The 13,963-nt window shown below is 32.8% G+C and overlaps 1 protein-coding gene across 6 annotated transcripts; it reads left to right on the plus strand.

Annotated features, from left to right (window-relative positions):
- The first annotated feature begins 2,151 nt into the window (after positions 1-2,151).
- Positions 2,152-6,837, plus strand: LOC148553231 (uncharacterized). Of its 6 annotated transcripts, none has more exons than XM_088494282.1 (9): positions 2,153-2,630; positions 3,155-3,299; positions 3,649-3,699; positions 3,838-3,955; positions 4,090-4,809; positions 5,005-5,059; positions 5,898-5,964; positions 6,124-6,229; positions 6,611-6,837. In XM_088494282.1, exons 5-9 carry the CDS (start codon positions 4,667-4,669, stop codon positions 6,672-6,674), a joined length of 435 nt encoding a protein of 144 aa, XP_088350408.1. In that variant the 5' UTR covers positions 2,153-2,630; positions 3,155-3,299; positions 3,649-3,699; positions 3,838-3,955; positions 4,090-4,666; the 3' UTR covers positions 6,675-6,837. The 6 variants fall into 6 exon arrangements, with proteins under 6 accessions (XP_088350411.1, XP_088350413.1, XP_088350408.1 ...); XM_088494283.1 differs by lacking the exon at positions 3,649-3,699 and having other exon boundaries at positions 2,154-2,630; positions 4,090-4,371; positions 4,506-4,809; XM_088494284.1 differs by lacking the exon at positions 3,649-3,699 and having other exon boundaries at positions 2,155-2,630; positions 4,090-4,356; positions 4,506-4,809.
- Positions 6,838-13,963: the final 7,126 nt, after the last annotated feature.

The raw sequence follows: 13,963 nt of genomic DNA on the forward strand, positions 1-13,963 counted from the left end.
TTATATGAAACTTTGAAAACTTTATATGACTGAGAATTTGTCGGTTTGCAACTCATCGCCAATTTTCTTTATTGACCTATAAGAAAATTTTACCTCGAACTTTCTTCTTAAATAAATTTGATCTATGTTGCAACTTCTATACTCGTTTTGTTTGAATATGAATTTCGATAAAGTCACCTTTGACATCATGAGTTTTGAAAGAGGGTTTGCGAATTTTAGTAAAAACTCAATTTTTAACCAACTTTAACGAGCCATATCTTGACTTTTGGACCTCCGAATTTTGTAAATTTTGTTTTGAATAAAAATTGAGTCCATGTAATTTATAACGTTTAAAGAACGGATGGAAAATGTTTTAAAATGAAAAAGTTATGCACATTTAAACCTTCGCACCTGTAGCTAAAAGGGGTGGAAATAGGGGGTAAGAACTAGAGAGTTCTTAGTAGGGTTAGGGGTAGATAATTAAATTCGTATTATTATAGTTCGATCATTCGCAGCCCAACACAGTTAGCCAGAATAATAACCAGTCATAGAAGTTCAAATTAACAAGCAATGAAAATCACAAACACACTCAAGCAATCACAAACAATTCACAACACTGAACCAAATGCAAAATATACAAACAAGGATGATGCATGTCTATTTCTATCGCAGGTAATGAACTCATTTGTCAATTTCGATCCGCACCCGACGCAATCTAACTCACAAGCCAGATAAAGCATTCCAGCGACATAACCTCTGCAAGTTTCTACTTCTTACATGCATTGATTTTCCAGTTGAAGTATGTCGAACATGACCTCTACAAGTACTTGCAGGTGCTGATTCTCCAACTAAAGTATGTGACCCCTTCTCCTGGAAGGCATTTCATATTTACGGGCGTCCCTGCACAATTATTCACATACAAATGTCACGGCTTATTAACATTTATTCTTCGGCACCATAACCATACTATTGTCACCCTTTCATGACCTTCCCATAATCACACGTGCCGATTGATCTTCTCTCTTTCTTCAGTCTTTTACTTATTTATCCTTAATCGTTCAAACTATCTTCACACTGTTCTTTCATTATCCTCTAAGTATTTTATAGAAAGAGAATCATAAGACTCTTTAATTAAGTCGGTGTTTCCTAAAACTTTTAAGATTACTCTGTTTACTACTCTCTATTTTATTCTTCATAATACATATAATAATATTCTTATAAAATAATATCTTTGATAAATAATAATTACAATAATAATTTACTCTAATTTAAATGAGTAATTTTAAATAAATATTTAAAATAATATTATAATACTCTTAAAATTTATTTTATAAAACCTTATTTTCAAACGTTTTTTAAATTACTTTCTAAACCACAAACTCCTTAATATTTTATTTTTGACCTCAATATTTTATAGATTTATATCTAAACCTTTACCCTTTTTGTTTTATATTTATAAAAATAATCCTAAACTTTTATAAAATATCCATTTTACCCCTAAATTTTATTTATTTATAAAATCAATCCCAATTCTTATCAAAACAAAATTTTATTCTTAAATTAATAATATTATAATGGTAACAAATACAGTTCTTTAAACCCAAAAATATCTTTTTAAAATCAGTTCGAAAATATATATAACTTTAAAAATCCATTTTCGAGCTTTACGGCTACCGATTCTTCACAGTTTTTAATTTAATTTCTTGGAAATCAAATTCCAATTTTACTTGAGCATCAATAATATTCTAGCCCCAAATTCATCGGAATAATTTAGTTTCTAGCTGCACTTAAACCGGCCGAACTTCAAATTTATCACAAAAATTCAACATAAATTCAGTCAAATTTAATCAACAATCAATCACAGCATCAACTCACTTATCCAATACCAATTTAATCGGTGAGAAATTATCAAAACTTTACCTCTGTATGAAATTAAAATAATGAAAACTCCGGAGAAACTTTTTAACCGAGCTGCTGAAAAAGAAAACATCAGAAATCGTATGTGCCTCCTAAAACTCTAATTGGCCGAACTCAAGAGCACTACAAAAATAATGATATAAAATAGCATTAATATAATGGGGTTCTATAAAAATGCCCTAATATTTCAATATTATGTCGTTTCTATTAATTTGTAGTTAACAGCAGTTGTTTTGGATTCTGACAGTTTTAAAATGCCATTATCAACTTGTATAAATGCCCAACCCTAAATTAACTCCTCCTCATTCAATCATTCCTTCATTGAAATGCTGCCACGGTGAGAGAAATCTTGAAGCTCTACCACTGGGATCTCCTCTGTCATGATCTCTCCTTCGGCGACCTCCTCTTCCAATGTCTTCTCCAATGGCGATCTCCTCCTGCGATGATCTCCTCCTACCAACGACGTCTCCTCCAGCGATGGTCTCCTCCGGCAACATCTCCTCCAGCGATGGTCTCCTCCAGCAACGTCTCCTCCAGTGGCGACCTCCTTCTGCGACGTCTTCTCCAGTGACGGTCTCCTTCGTCGACGTCTCCTCCTGTGACGTCTCCTCCAGCGACGTCTCTTCTAGCAACTTCTCCTCCAGCGGCAAACTCCTCCTATGGCGTTCTTTTATGCTGGCAATCTCGTCCATCGAGCTATTGAGCTACAAGTTTCTCCTCCGGCAGACTCACGAGTAGGTTCTTCTCCCTATTTTTCTTTGTTCTCTTGAAAATATTTCATTCTAATCGATTGCCTTAGGCTTGCCTTAGATTAGATGAACAAATTTAATTAATTTGGTTTGAATATCGACGTAGTAGTCAAAATGTTTCTTGTTCTTTATTCTCAGCATGTATATGCCCTATTTTGTTGTTCAATTTCCATAAAAGAAAGGAGGAAAACACACTGGAAATTGATTGAAAGATATTGATGGTAAAACCAAACACAATCTCAACTATTTCAAAATTGACTGTAACTAAATTGTTTCATCATCATCTCTTCATTGCTGTTTTAATATGGCTCTACTAGTGTCAGATGAGTTAAAACTTGAAAAGGTGATTAATTAGACGGTTGAATTTATGTGTTCTGTGTCAAATATCAAATATGTGACACTTTCTACCTTTGGGAATGGGAGAAATTAGAAGTTACTGAATTAACAATTATCATACTTGCAGAACATTAATAACTATTTCAGGCTTTAATCTGTGTTCTACATATCAGAACACTTGGAAATGCTCTTATAAACTGGCTGTGATATCCTCAATAAGCTGATGGAGAAATGAGCCCCAACTATATCTGAGAAGTCACTGGTGCTGGTGGTAGTAATGCAGGAAAATTTGTTATTCTTCACCTTCGTTTTGTTAAGGTATTTCACTTTTATTGATAATCTTAAAAATCTATACGAGATTGTAATGTGTGTCTCTTATTTTAATTTGTATCAAAATGCATTGATTAAGAATAAATGTACAAAAAATGACTAGATAAAAGGAATTGAAAAGATATTGTTTTGATTTTGGTTCAAATCAATGTCGCATGGCTGTATCCTCCCCTGAAAATGACAACACTTGCTTGGAATGCGGATTCAACTTAAATTTAAGCAACACATACAAATGGTTCCATTCTCAATGTTACTTAATATATAAAAGTCTTTTATTTTGAAGAATTGACTTATTCTAACACTATCAAAAGACTAAATTCTGATCAATTTTGTGCAGCACTTTTACAACAGTTTATCACATGCGCCCAATGCCATTTGGTGCAATCTCGTATAACCGCATTCCTTTGTTTCTGATTAACTACATTTTATTTATTTATTTACTTTAAATTTTGAATTATGGTTCAATATAAATGACTAAATGTGCAAGGGTCTAATATGCTTGATTTGTGCTGCACTTTGTGTTCAGGAGAGTGAAATTTTCAATTACTTGTTGATGACATGGAGCAGTATGAAGTACTTGAGCAAATCGTAAAAGGTGCTTTTGGTTCTGCACTTCTTGTCAAGGATCAACATGAGAAGAAAAAGTGAGATGCAATTATTTCATTTCAGATCAATTTTTTAAACACTATTTCAAGACATGTAATTGTTTTGTGTTAATAGCTTAGCTGGATTTGATACTTCTTCTTGTGTGTTACTAATATTTAACTTGGCCATGCAGCATCCTTGAAATATTGTAGTGGATGATGTTAATGGCAGAAGGTTGATCTTCTATGATTTTGCAAATAAGGGTTGGCTCAACTGGTAAGATCAAAGGAATTAGGTTTGATTCTCTTTTAGTCCTTGGTTGTAGACCATCTGTAATTAATACGCAAAGATGTCATTGGGGCTCTTGGCATGCACTGGCCTAGAAGTAGAAATGATGCAACCTTGGATCCCACTTTTCTTTTCTCCACCAAAAGGAAAGGAAGTATACTTATGTTTAGCTGTATGTTTTTTACTAGTTAAGTTTTTTAGCCTTGAATCTCTTTTTACTACATATAATATTTAATGTAGAATAACTAGTTTGTAGTGATGAACTTGTTTGTAATCTATTACAAATTTGACCTTGCACTCTTCAATTTTAATTTTCTACAGTTTTGAAGAGCATCTAACTGCACAAAGGAGAGAGAGAAAGAGATGGCAACAGATGAACTTGGATTCAAAAAGCCATTAAGCATTCATTGTCTTCTCTATCCACTGCTATAAGAGAGGAAGAAGGAGTATAGAACTACCTAGAAAGGAAAGGGAAGAGAAAAATGTCATATATCTCTGTCCACTGCTTATCTCTATCCACTGCTATAACAACTTCAGTTTGGTTGGTCCCCAAGCATTCACAGCCACTAGAAGATGCATCACAACACCCTTTACTGCTAAATCTGGAGGATTTTCACTTAATTCAGTGTGCTCTCTTAATCTGCACGCCTCATATTCATTTAGATTATAAATTTATTTATACTAACAAATGCCCTGCTATTTAATCAGGTTCTGTCCACTTAAGCCATATATATGATGCAGCTTCAGTGTGTCTATCATTTCTTCATTTCAAGTTTTCAACTAAATGACTAACCATCTTCCCTGCTTTTTAATTTCGCAGATACTTAAAGATTGTGAGACCTGTAGCGGAAAAGGAGCCATCGAATGCCCTAGATGTAAGGTCATATATATATACATTCCTTAAACATCCACCTTCCTTCCCTAACACATTATCCATTCCATGCTCGATTTTTTTAACAAATTTGTTCAAACACTGGTAATTTATTTTTGAGTATATGACAGGGGACGGGAAAGAATAAGAAAAATGGGAATATATTTGAAAGATGGAAGTAAGTTATTCTCCCTCGTATACTTTCTCATGGAAGTAAGAATGGAAATATATTTGAAAAATCTATATACATTTGTATATATTTATTTTCAAGGAATAAAAATTGGTTGACTTTATAGTGATGAATTATACTGTATTATCATTTTTTTGTTTCTATGACATTGTGATCCATGATATAAGTATATAACATTATTCAAGTAATTAAGGGGTCTTGATCACTTGTTTAATCCAACAATCACTATCTGATCTTCTCTTCATTAGTAACAATAATATAATATAATATTATATACAACTATAGCTCTTTTTATTCTTGTATTTTTCTTTTATTTTAAGTAGTTTATTTAAAAGAATCAAAAGAGTCCAATCTCTTTTTATTCTAGTTAATTTCTTACTTTTTTTTTAAGTAGAATCATAAAAAGAGAAATGATGAATCTTGATAGATGGACCTGGATCTTGGAAACTATGAGCTCTTTATGGATATCAAGTTGACTCGTGATAATAACATAACCACTGGATCTTTCTTTTTTTTACTTGTTTCAGTTCAGTGTTTTCTCCTCTTTTAGATTCTGAACCAAAAAAAAAAGGAAATTGCAAATTTACAAAAGAGTTTAGTTAAGTTTATTTCTCAGCCCATTGTATAACTTGTCCATGTTATATATTTTCAGAGCTTTGTGATTATTTTGGTGGAAATGAGTGATCCCAAGTATGCATATCCCTACCCTGCTCAAGGAGGTACCCTTTTCATTTCTTAGTTCTTATATTACTATAGTAATTTTTTGTTTAGTATTAGCTCCTTATATTGTTGTACCATATGATATGATAGATTAATATTGAAAGAGAACTGCTTCTTCTCTCCATATATATGCATGATTTTAATTTCTTCTGTGGCAGAAATTGTTGTGCTGGTAGGTTATTATCAAGGTCCTCCAGTGATGGCACCGCCACAATATGCTGCTGCACCACCACCAAGAAGAAATACTGGCTTCCTTGAGGGATGGTAAGCTTCCCAATTTCATATTCTGCCATCTTTTATTATTAATTAAACCTACGACTATGTTACGAGTGCACTAAAATTATAAAATACATGTTAAAATATAAATTTACATTTGAAAATAAATAATTACATATATATTTATATTGGTGACTGATTTTAGTAGTCGATTTTGATGTACGAATAGTATTTTTTTTATTCAAATGATAAGATGAACCTAAAACTGAATAAGATGATTAAGATCAGAGAATATTTTAATTGGATAGCAATTAGTGTGTATTTCAATTAAATGCATTAAATAAATAAAATTAAATCCTAACAAATATGTTATATATCTTTTTTTGTTTTTGTGTAACTGATGTTTTTTCCTTTTTGGTTCCCTCTCAGTCTTGCAGCTTTGTGTTGTTGCTGCCTCCTAGATGAGTGCTGCTGTGACCCGTCCATCATATAAGTTGATCATGTGAAATTATTCCTAATAAAAGAAGGAAAAAAAAATAAAAAATGTTCAAGCTAGTATGCAGTTTGATATATATTTCCAGTTAGAATATGTGTAACATGAATATAGTTTGTTAATAGATACTAACTTCTTTATTAATTCACTTCAATTAGGAATTCTTTCTCTAGAGCAAGTTTTTGGGATGGAACTCACACAAGAGACCAAAAAATTAAGGCAAACTTGTTTTAAAGTTAATTACAAAAGGAGAAAACTTTTGGCCTCTAAATCTTATTCATCACTTAGCTAAACTACTTGGCTTGTATATTCATATTCTAAGTAGTAAAAATAATACTTATTAGATGGTTTAAATACATTATTAGATATTAACATATTTTAAGAAACTAGATGATAGATTTGACTAATTAGTGCTTATTGCAATGCTTGTATTTTAGTTAGTTTAGTAAGACAAGTTTTTGTATAGGAATTATTATTTTTTATTTTCAATACTAAAAAAATCATATATTATATTTAATACTTTGTTTATGAGTTATAATATTTCGTTTATGGATTATGATTTTTTGTTATTATGAAATTTTAATCACAAAATTATTTGTTTAACGCAATAAAAATGATGGTAAAAACCGTCTTTTTAAACGATAAAAAATGTCACTTTAACCAACCAATGTCAAGGTAAATACGGCGGTTCAAAAATATTGTTTTAACTAACAAAAAACGTCGTTTTAACCCAGTAAAAACGTCGGTTTTAAACACCGTTTTAACCAATAAAATGGCACTATCAGGAAAAAACGACGGTTTAAAAACGCCATTTTAACCCGGTAAAAAATGGCGGTTTTAAATGCCATTTTAACTAATCAGAATGCTACTATCAGGGTAAAAATGGCGGTTCAAAAATGCCATTTTAACTAACAAAAACCGCTGTTTTAATCCTGAAAATAACGGCGGTTCAAACCGCCATTTTAACCGACAAAAAATGCCGTTTTATTTGGAAATAATTGCGGTTTGAACCGCCGTTTTAACCTATCCAAATACCGTCATTTTAACCCAAAAAATTGTGGCGGTTTTAATTAGAATAGTGCCCAGAATTACGTCACTTTCTGAAACTGCCGTTCTTGGTAATAATGGCGGTTCAAACTGCCGTAAATACCCAAAAAAACTGCCATTTTAACCAAAATTTTTTGTAGTGGAGGAAGAGAAGCCACGTTACCGTCAACTTGTACCGAACAAAAATAACGCCAACGTGTAGAGGAGGAAGATATGAACACTTTTATCGTATTAGATTATTGATTCGAATTACAGATTTAAAGAAATCGAAGCTGAAAGTCATGGAGGTTTCACATTTTCTCTCCCTCATTTTCGGTCACTTCTCTTTCAATTTTTCTCTTATTTCCTCAAGTTCATCCGGTGATAAATGAATGAATGATTATAGACAATTGGTGATAAGTTATGATTTGTGGTGTTTTAGGCATTATAGATGTCATTAGTTATATATATATATATATATATATATATATTACAAGCCACTTTTCTTTTCTTTTCTTTTTTCTTTGGGTCTCGGCCAAATGAATGGAGCTAATCAACGGATAATAATATTAAATAATGATTAAGGACAATTTATGATTAAGTGATTAAGTGGCATTGGTTATATATATGTATATATACATATAAGCCATGTTTCATTTTCTTTCTTTTGCTCCCAAATGGCTTCGGCCAATTTTTTTTTCCCTTAAATCAATTATGTATTTTATTTTATTTAGAAAAATCATATAATAATTTTAATTAATCCAAATTAAAATGGTAATAATAATTATAAAAATCAATTTAATTTTGCCTATCAAAATAATTTCTAATAAATAGTTTAAACTAATAGAATAAGTCATAATTAAATTAAATTTCAATAATTATAAAATTCTTTTTAATTACTTTTGGTAAAATAATTTTTTTAAAAATAAAATCTCAATAAATATAATAACTCATAAATAACTAATTATTTAATTTTTAAAAACTCAATATGTTACATTAAAATTCTTGAAAAGGATCACTAGTCTACTAAGTACAATGTTATTGAATTAAAAGTAGATGATAGATAAGAAATTTTTTTTGGATTCTTTAGCTATAAATTTAAGCTTTTTTATTTTTGATGAATAAATTTATTTTTTCAACTGGTCTTTATAAAATTAATTAATTTGGATAATAAGTAATACTCCAAAAGTACTTAAAATTCAATTGTTCTTTTTATGTGAGTTTTTACTCTTTGTGTAATAAACTAAATTTGTTATGGGAGATTGTTTTACAAAATTTTATGTATGACACAAAGATATTTTTCAATCTTAAAGATAAAAATGTCGTCCAATTTAAAGATAGGCGTATATAATTTTTTTTAATTCTTGAGTTTAAGTTTATGTGTGTGTTATCTAATGTAATTTTTTTCACTTTATTTATTTAGCTTTGTAAGATATGAACAACTTAGGAGTAATATTGGGAATATTTTAAATGAGACTGCATTCTTAAAAATTTTTGAAGCCAAAATCAATTTATTAAAGGAGATAGATACAGTAATTTTCTTAGCTGAAAAAAAATTTGAAAAAAGAAAACAATTTCAATTTATTGCACAGAGATTATTTTTATTTATTCATCTTATTTATTTCGATAAGTTTTTTTTTCAAATTGCTGTTTGTGTTGTCTTGGCTACCATAAGTCATATTATAGATCCTCTAGACTGGTGGTACGGCCAATGTGAATGCAACAAGTCTATCTATGCTTTTACAAAAATTGTTAAGTGATCAAATTGTGACCGTCTTCTTTTATCCATAACTCCAAAATTTTTATTTATTTTTTAAGTTAAAGTCTAATCACAGTGGATTAAATATTGAATAAGTCTATATTTAATTTTTTTATGCTATTTTTTCGCTAACCAGATACTGAATCAAGTTTGGTGTCATTGATGACTATAACTGCATATTTTGTAGTCTTTAATAAAGAGGCAAAATAAATTTTAAAAAATAGCTGTGTAGAGATACTTGATCCACTTTTATTGGTAGGTTATAATCAATATTTACTTTTAAAAACATTAGTGGAGGTATTTTTAATAATAGTTTTTATAATTTTTTATTATTAATATGTTAAATGATATTCTACACAAAGGAGATATATGTGATATACCTAAACTTTTGCTTAACCTAATTGACAAGACTTTTTTTTATCATTGAAATTTAAATATCTGATAATTCATATTTTTTAATTTATAAAGTTAGAAAGATGACCGATGATGTGAACTTCATAAATAAATTCGAAGAGGTTCATCCTATTCAATTGGAGGTGCAGTTACAATTAATTAATTATAATTTCCATTAAAAATTAAATAACTTTTTTATTTCTTGGTCATTGATAGTATCTAATTTATATAAAATAATTAATAATTAATTATAATCTTAAGATATTGACAACACCGATGGTTTACTTCCAACTTTAAACAGGAGGAAGTAAAAGGTGCAAAGGAAGTTGGTGCACGTGTACGCAAAACTCACACTATTTCGTACAACAGCAGCAGTACCAGCAAGTGCACTGGGTCGTCCAAGTAATACCTGAGCGAGTTAGGGTCAATCCCACGAGGATTGTGGCTTGAAGCAAGCTTATGGTTGTCTTGCAGGTCTTAGTCAGGCAGAATCAGAAGGTAATTGGATTATATTCATCAAAAGAAACTATTTAATGCCGAATGAGTAAAGCAAGTATTTTCAGGGATAGGAATAGAGTTGAGAGTCGGAGTTGCTTCATCTTTCTTAAGTAACTCTGGTACTATCATCTTCTTTGCTTGTGAATGATCTTCTTCTATGGCAGGCTGTAAGTGATCAAAGCCACGCCAATGGTCTTTGATCTCCTCTGCTACAGAATGAACGCCAGGGCCCTTGGTATTCAATCCAATGGAGGGTGAAGCGCATAGCAATCCATTCTCTTGGCAATCCTACTCAAAACTCCACAGACAAGGTAGAATCTTTCGGATCATAAAATGTTGCTTCTTGGATCTAGCCTATACCACGGAGATCGTAATCTCCCCGAAGACCGTAATCTCCCCGGAGATCGACTAAACTGATGTCACGAGAAGTCCCCAATGAAATCGTAGATTAACCATCTGAGAGATGTAAATCCATAGCTGTTGATTCGTGCTTTCCAACCAAGTATTCACATGAACCCAAGTAGACGCGGGTGTTTGTCAGGCACGTTCGTCTTAATGTGATGAACAGAGCCAATTTGTCAGATCGTCCTGTTTCGATGAAGATCGGAATATATATCTTAGAGATAGATCAGACACGGATCGAAGAAGAAGAAATAGTACTTTTATTAATTCATAGGACTCAACTGGCCTCCTCCCTCAACCTAAGAGGTTTAAAAACTCATACTGAAAATGAAAACAATGGAAAAACGTAAAAATGGCAGACCTCTCTCCCAAAGGATGAGGAAAGTTGAAGAAGGTCCGAAGATCCCCGGGAATGGTTGTATTTAAATTACATAAGTTTAATCCCTTAAATAGATGACTAGTAGGGTAAAATAGTCTAATTAGTGCAAAAATATACTTGGAGCCCACTTGGTGAGTATTTGGGCTTAGCTTTGATGAGGTCCACATGCATTGAGGTCTCTTGGGCTTGGATTGCCAGCTAGGGGTCCTTTCTGAGCCTTTTGGACATTGGGCTCTGCTCTTTGGGTATTGGACGTTTGGAAGGGGGCTGGAAGCTAGCGTTGGATGCTAGTTTTGGGCCTTCTAATCCGGAGAAAAGTATGGACTATTATATATTGCTGGAAAGCTCTGAAAGTCAGCTTTCCATAGTTGTTAAGAGAGCTCCATTTGGACTTCTGTAACTACAAAAAAGCTCTTCCAAATGCAGGTAGGTCAGATCTAGACAGCATCTGCGGTGCTTTCTCTATCTCTGAATCAGACTTCTACTCCAACTCCTCAATTTCAGCCAGAAAATACCTGAAATTGTCCAAAAACACAAAAACTCATAGTAGAATCTAAAAATGTGATTTTAACACTAAAACTTATAAAAAATTATTAAAAACTACTAAAAACTATATGAAAATGATGTCAAAAAGCATATAAAATATCCGCTCATCACAACACCAAACTTAAACCGTTGCTTGTCCCCAAGCAACTAAAAATATAGTAGGATAAAAAGAAAATTAAGATACAATAAATTTCTAAGTTTCAAATGAAGCTTAGTTAAAATCAGATGAGCGGGACTTAGTAGCTTTTTGCTTCTGAATAGTTTCGGGATCTCACTAACCATTGAAACTCAGAGATGTTGGCATCCTTAGGAACTTAGAATCCAGATGATATTATTGACTCTCTTAGTTAAGCTTATTTTGATTCTTGAACACAAATTTTTGAGTCTTGGCCATGACCCTAAGCACTCTGTTTTCCAATATTACCACCGGATACATTCATGCCACAGACATTTTACCTGGGTGAACCTTTTCAGATTGTGACTCAGCTTTGTTAGAGTCCCCAGATAGAGGTGTCCAGAGTTTTTAAGCACACTCTTTTGCTTTGGACCTCGACTTTAACCACTCAGTCTCAAGCTTTTCACTTGACACCTTCACGCCACAAGCACATGGTTAGGGATAGCTTGGTTTAGCCGCTTAGGCCAAGATTTTATTCCTTTGGGCCCTCCTATCCACTGATGCTCAAAGTCTTGGGTCCTTTTACCCTTCTCTTTTGGTTTAAAGGGTTACTGGCTTTTTCAATCTGCCCTCCTTTTCCTGCATTTTTGGGCAGTAATGGATTTTTCTGCTTTATAATTTTTTTCTTTTTTCCATTTTTCTTTCTTTTTCGCATGCATATAAATTTTTTTTCTTTTGCAACATGATTTTTCTTTTCCTTTTTGCTGCTTTTTCTTGCTTCAAGAATCAATTTTTAGATTTTTCAGATTATCAATAATATTTTTCCTTTTTTCTTATTCTTTCAAGAGCCAACATTCTAAAATTTCAACTTCAAACATGCACTATTTAATCATACATTCAGAAAACAAAAGCAAATGACACCACATCAAGCTAATTTAACTAATCTTATTTTAAACTTGAAATTCATGCATCTCTCAATTTTTTAAAAAAAATTATTTAAGTAAGGTGAGAGATATATGGAACATTTTACAACTTAAAGACATCAATGCAAATGATCATGCAACTAGGACAAGAAAACAGGAAATAAAACAGACAGAAAATAGAAAAATAACAGACAAAGAGATAAAGAGAACGAATCCACCTGGATGATGATGGCTACTACTCCTCCTTGAGGATCCGATGTAGTACTTGATCTCTTCTATGTCACTCCTTTGTCTTTGTTGAGGCGGCTGCACAGGCTCTTGGGCATGCTTCCTAGTTTGCTCCATCCTCTTCTTCCATACTTAAGAGTAGTAGAAGTCAAAAAGCAAAGCTTTTGCAACACCAAACTTAAGAGTTTTGCTCGCCCTCGAGCAAAGTAGAGTAGAAGAAGGTGGGGTAGGTGGAGCTTCTGTGGGACCTCTTGATCTTGAGAGGCTAGGGAATTCCAGATTCCCTGCTTCTTTGCACTGGCGTTTGAACGCCCAGGGGCTGCTCCCTGGCTAGCGTGCAACGCCAGCAATGCTCCCCTCTTGGGGTGTTGAACGCCCAGGAGGGCTTCCTCACTGGCGTTCAACTTTAACACTCCACTTGGAGTGTTCTGTTTTCACTACTGTGAAATCTGTCTCTTGACTGATGCACATGATCATGACTCTAATAACTGAAAGAAAAACAAAAAGAAAATAAATGGTTGAGTAAAGTTGGGTTGTCTCCCAACAAGTGCTCTTTTAAAGTCACTAGCTTGACCTTCAGCTCCTTAAGGAGGTGAGTAAGGGCTCAGATTTTCGCCCCTGATGGTGAATTTTCTGCCTATCCTCTCATGAATGAGCTCTACATGCTCTAGAGATAGGACACAGTTCACTATATGTGGTAGGACTAGATTCTTAGTGAAGACAACTCTCATGCCATGTGAGAGGCCTTCAGTTGGGACTTTTTTGTCCTTCCAGCCTTTAGATACTTTCTTATTAGTACCTTTGTGCTTAGAGCTTGTTGAGGGCTGCCCAACACCAAACTTAGAATTGATGTCTGGGGGCTTTGCAGAGCTCTGCACAGAAAGAGAGGGTTGTCACACCAGGTGTTGTACTATTATCTCTCTTTTAGAGGGAGAATTAGGATGAGGCATCTTGAATAAGATGTGATCCTCTCCTAACTTTAGGGTTAGTTCTCCCTTAGCCACATCAATGATAGCATTG

The sequence above is a fragment of the Arachis ipaensis genome, chromosome B7 (genome assembly GCF_059453495.1).
Source record: "Arachis ipaensis isolate K30076 ecotype BB chromosome B7, ASM5945349v1, whole genome shotgun sequence".
Classification (NCBI taxonomy): Eukaryota; Viridiplantae; Streptophyta; class Magnoliopsida; order Fabales; family Fabaceae; genus Arachis; species Arachis ipaensis.

Excerpts from the sequence above, each read along its gene's own strand:
- LOC148553231 (XM_088494285.1), top strand. The coding sequence starts at position 4,667 with ATGTCATATATCTCTGTCCACTGCTTATCTCTATCCACTGCTATAACA. Across the intron at positions 4,810-5,004 it reads GAGGATTTTCACTTAATTCA|ATACTTAAAGATTGTGAGAC; the intron begins GTGTGCTCTCTT and ends TTAATTTCGCAG. Across the intron at positions 6,230-6,610 it reads ACTGGCTTCCTTGAGGGATG|TCTTGCAGCTTTGTGTTGTT; the intron begins GTAAGCTTCCCA and ends GTTCCCTCTCAG.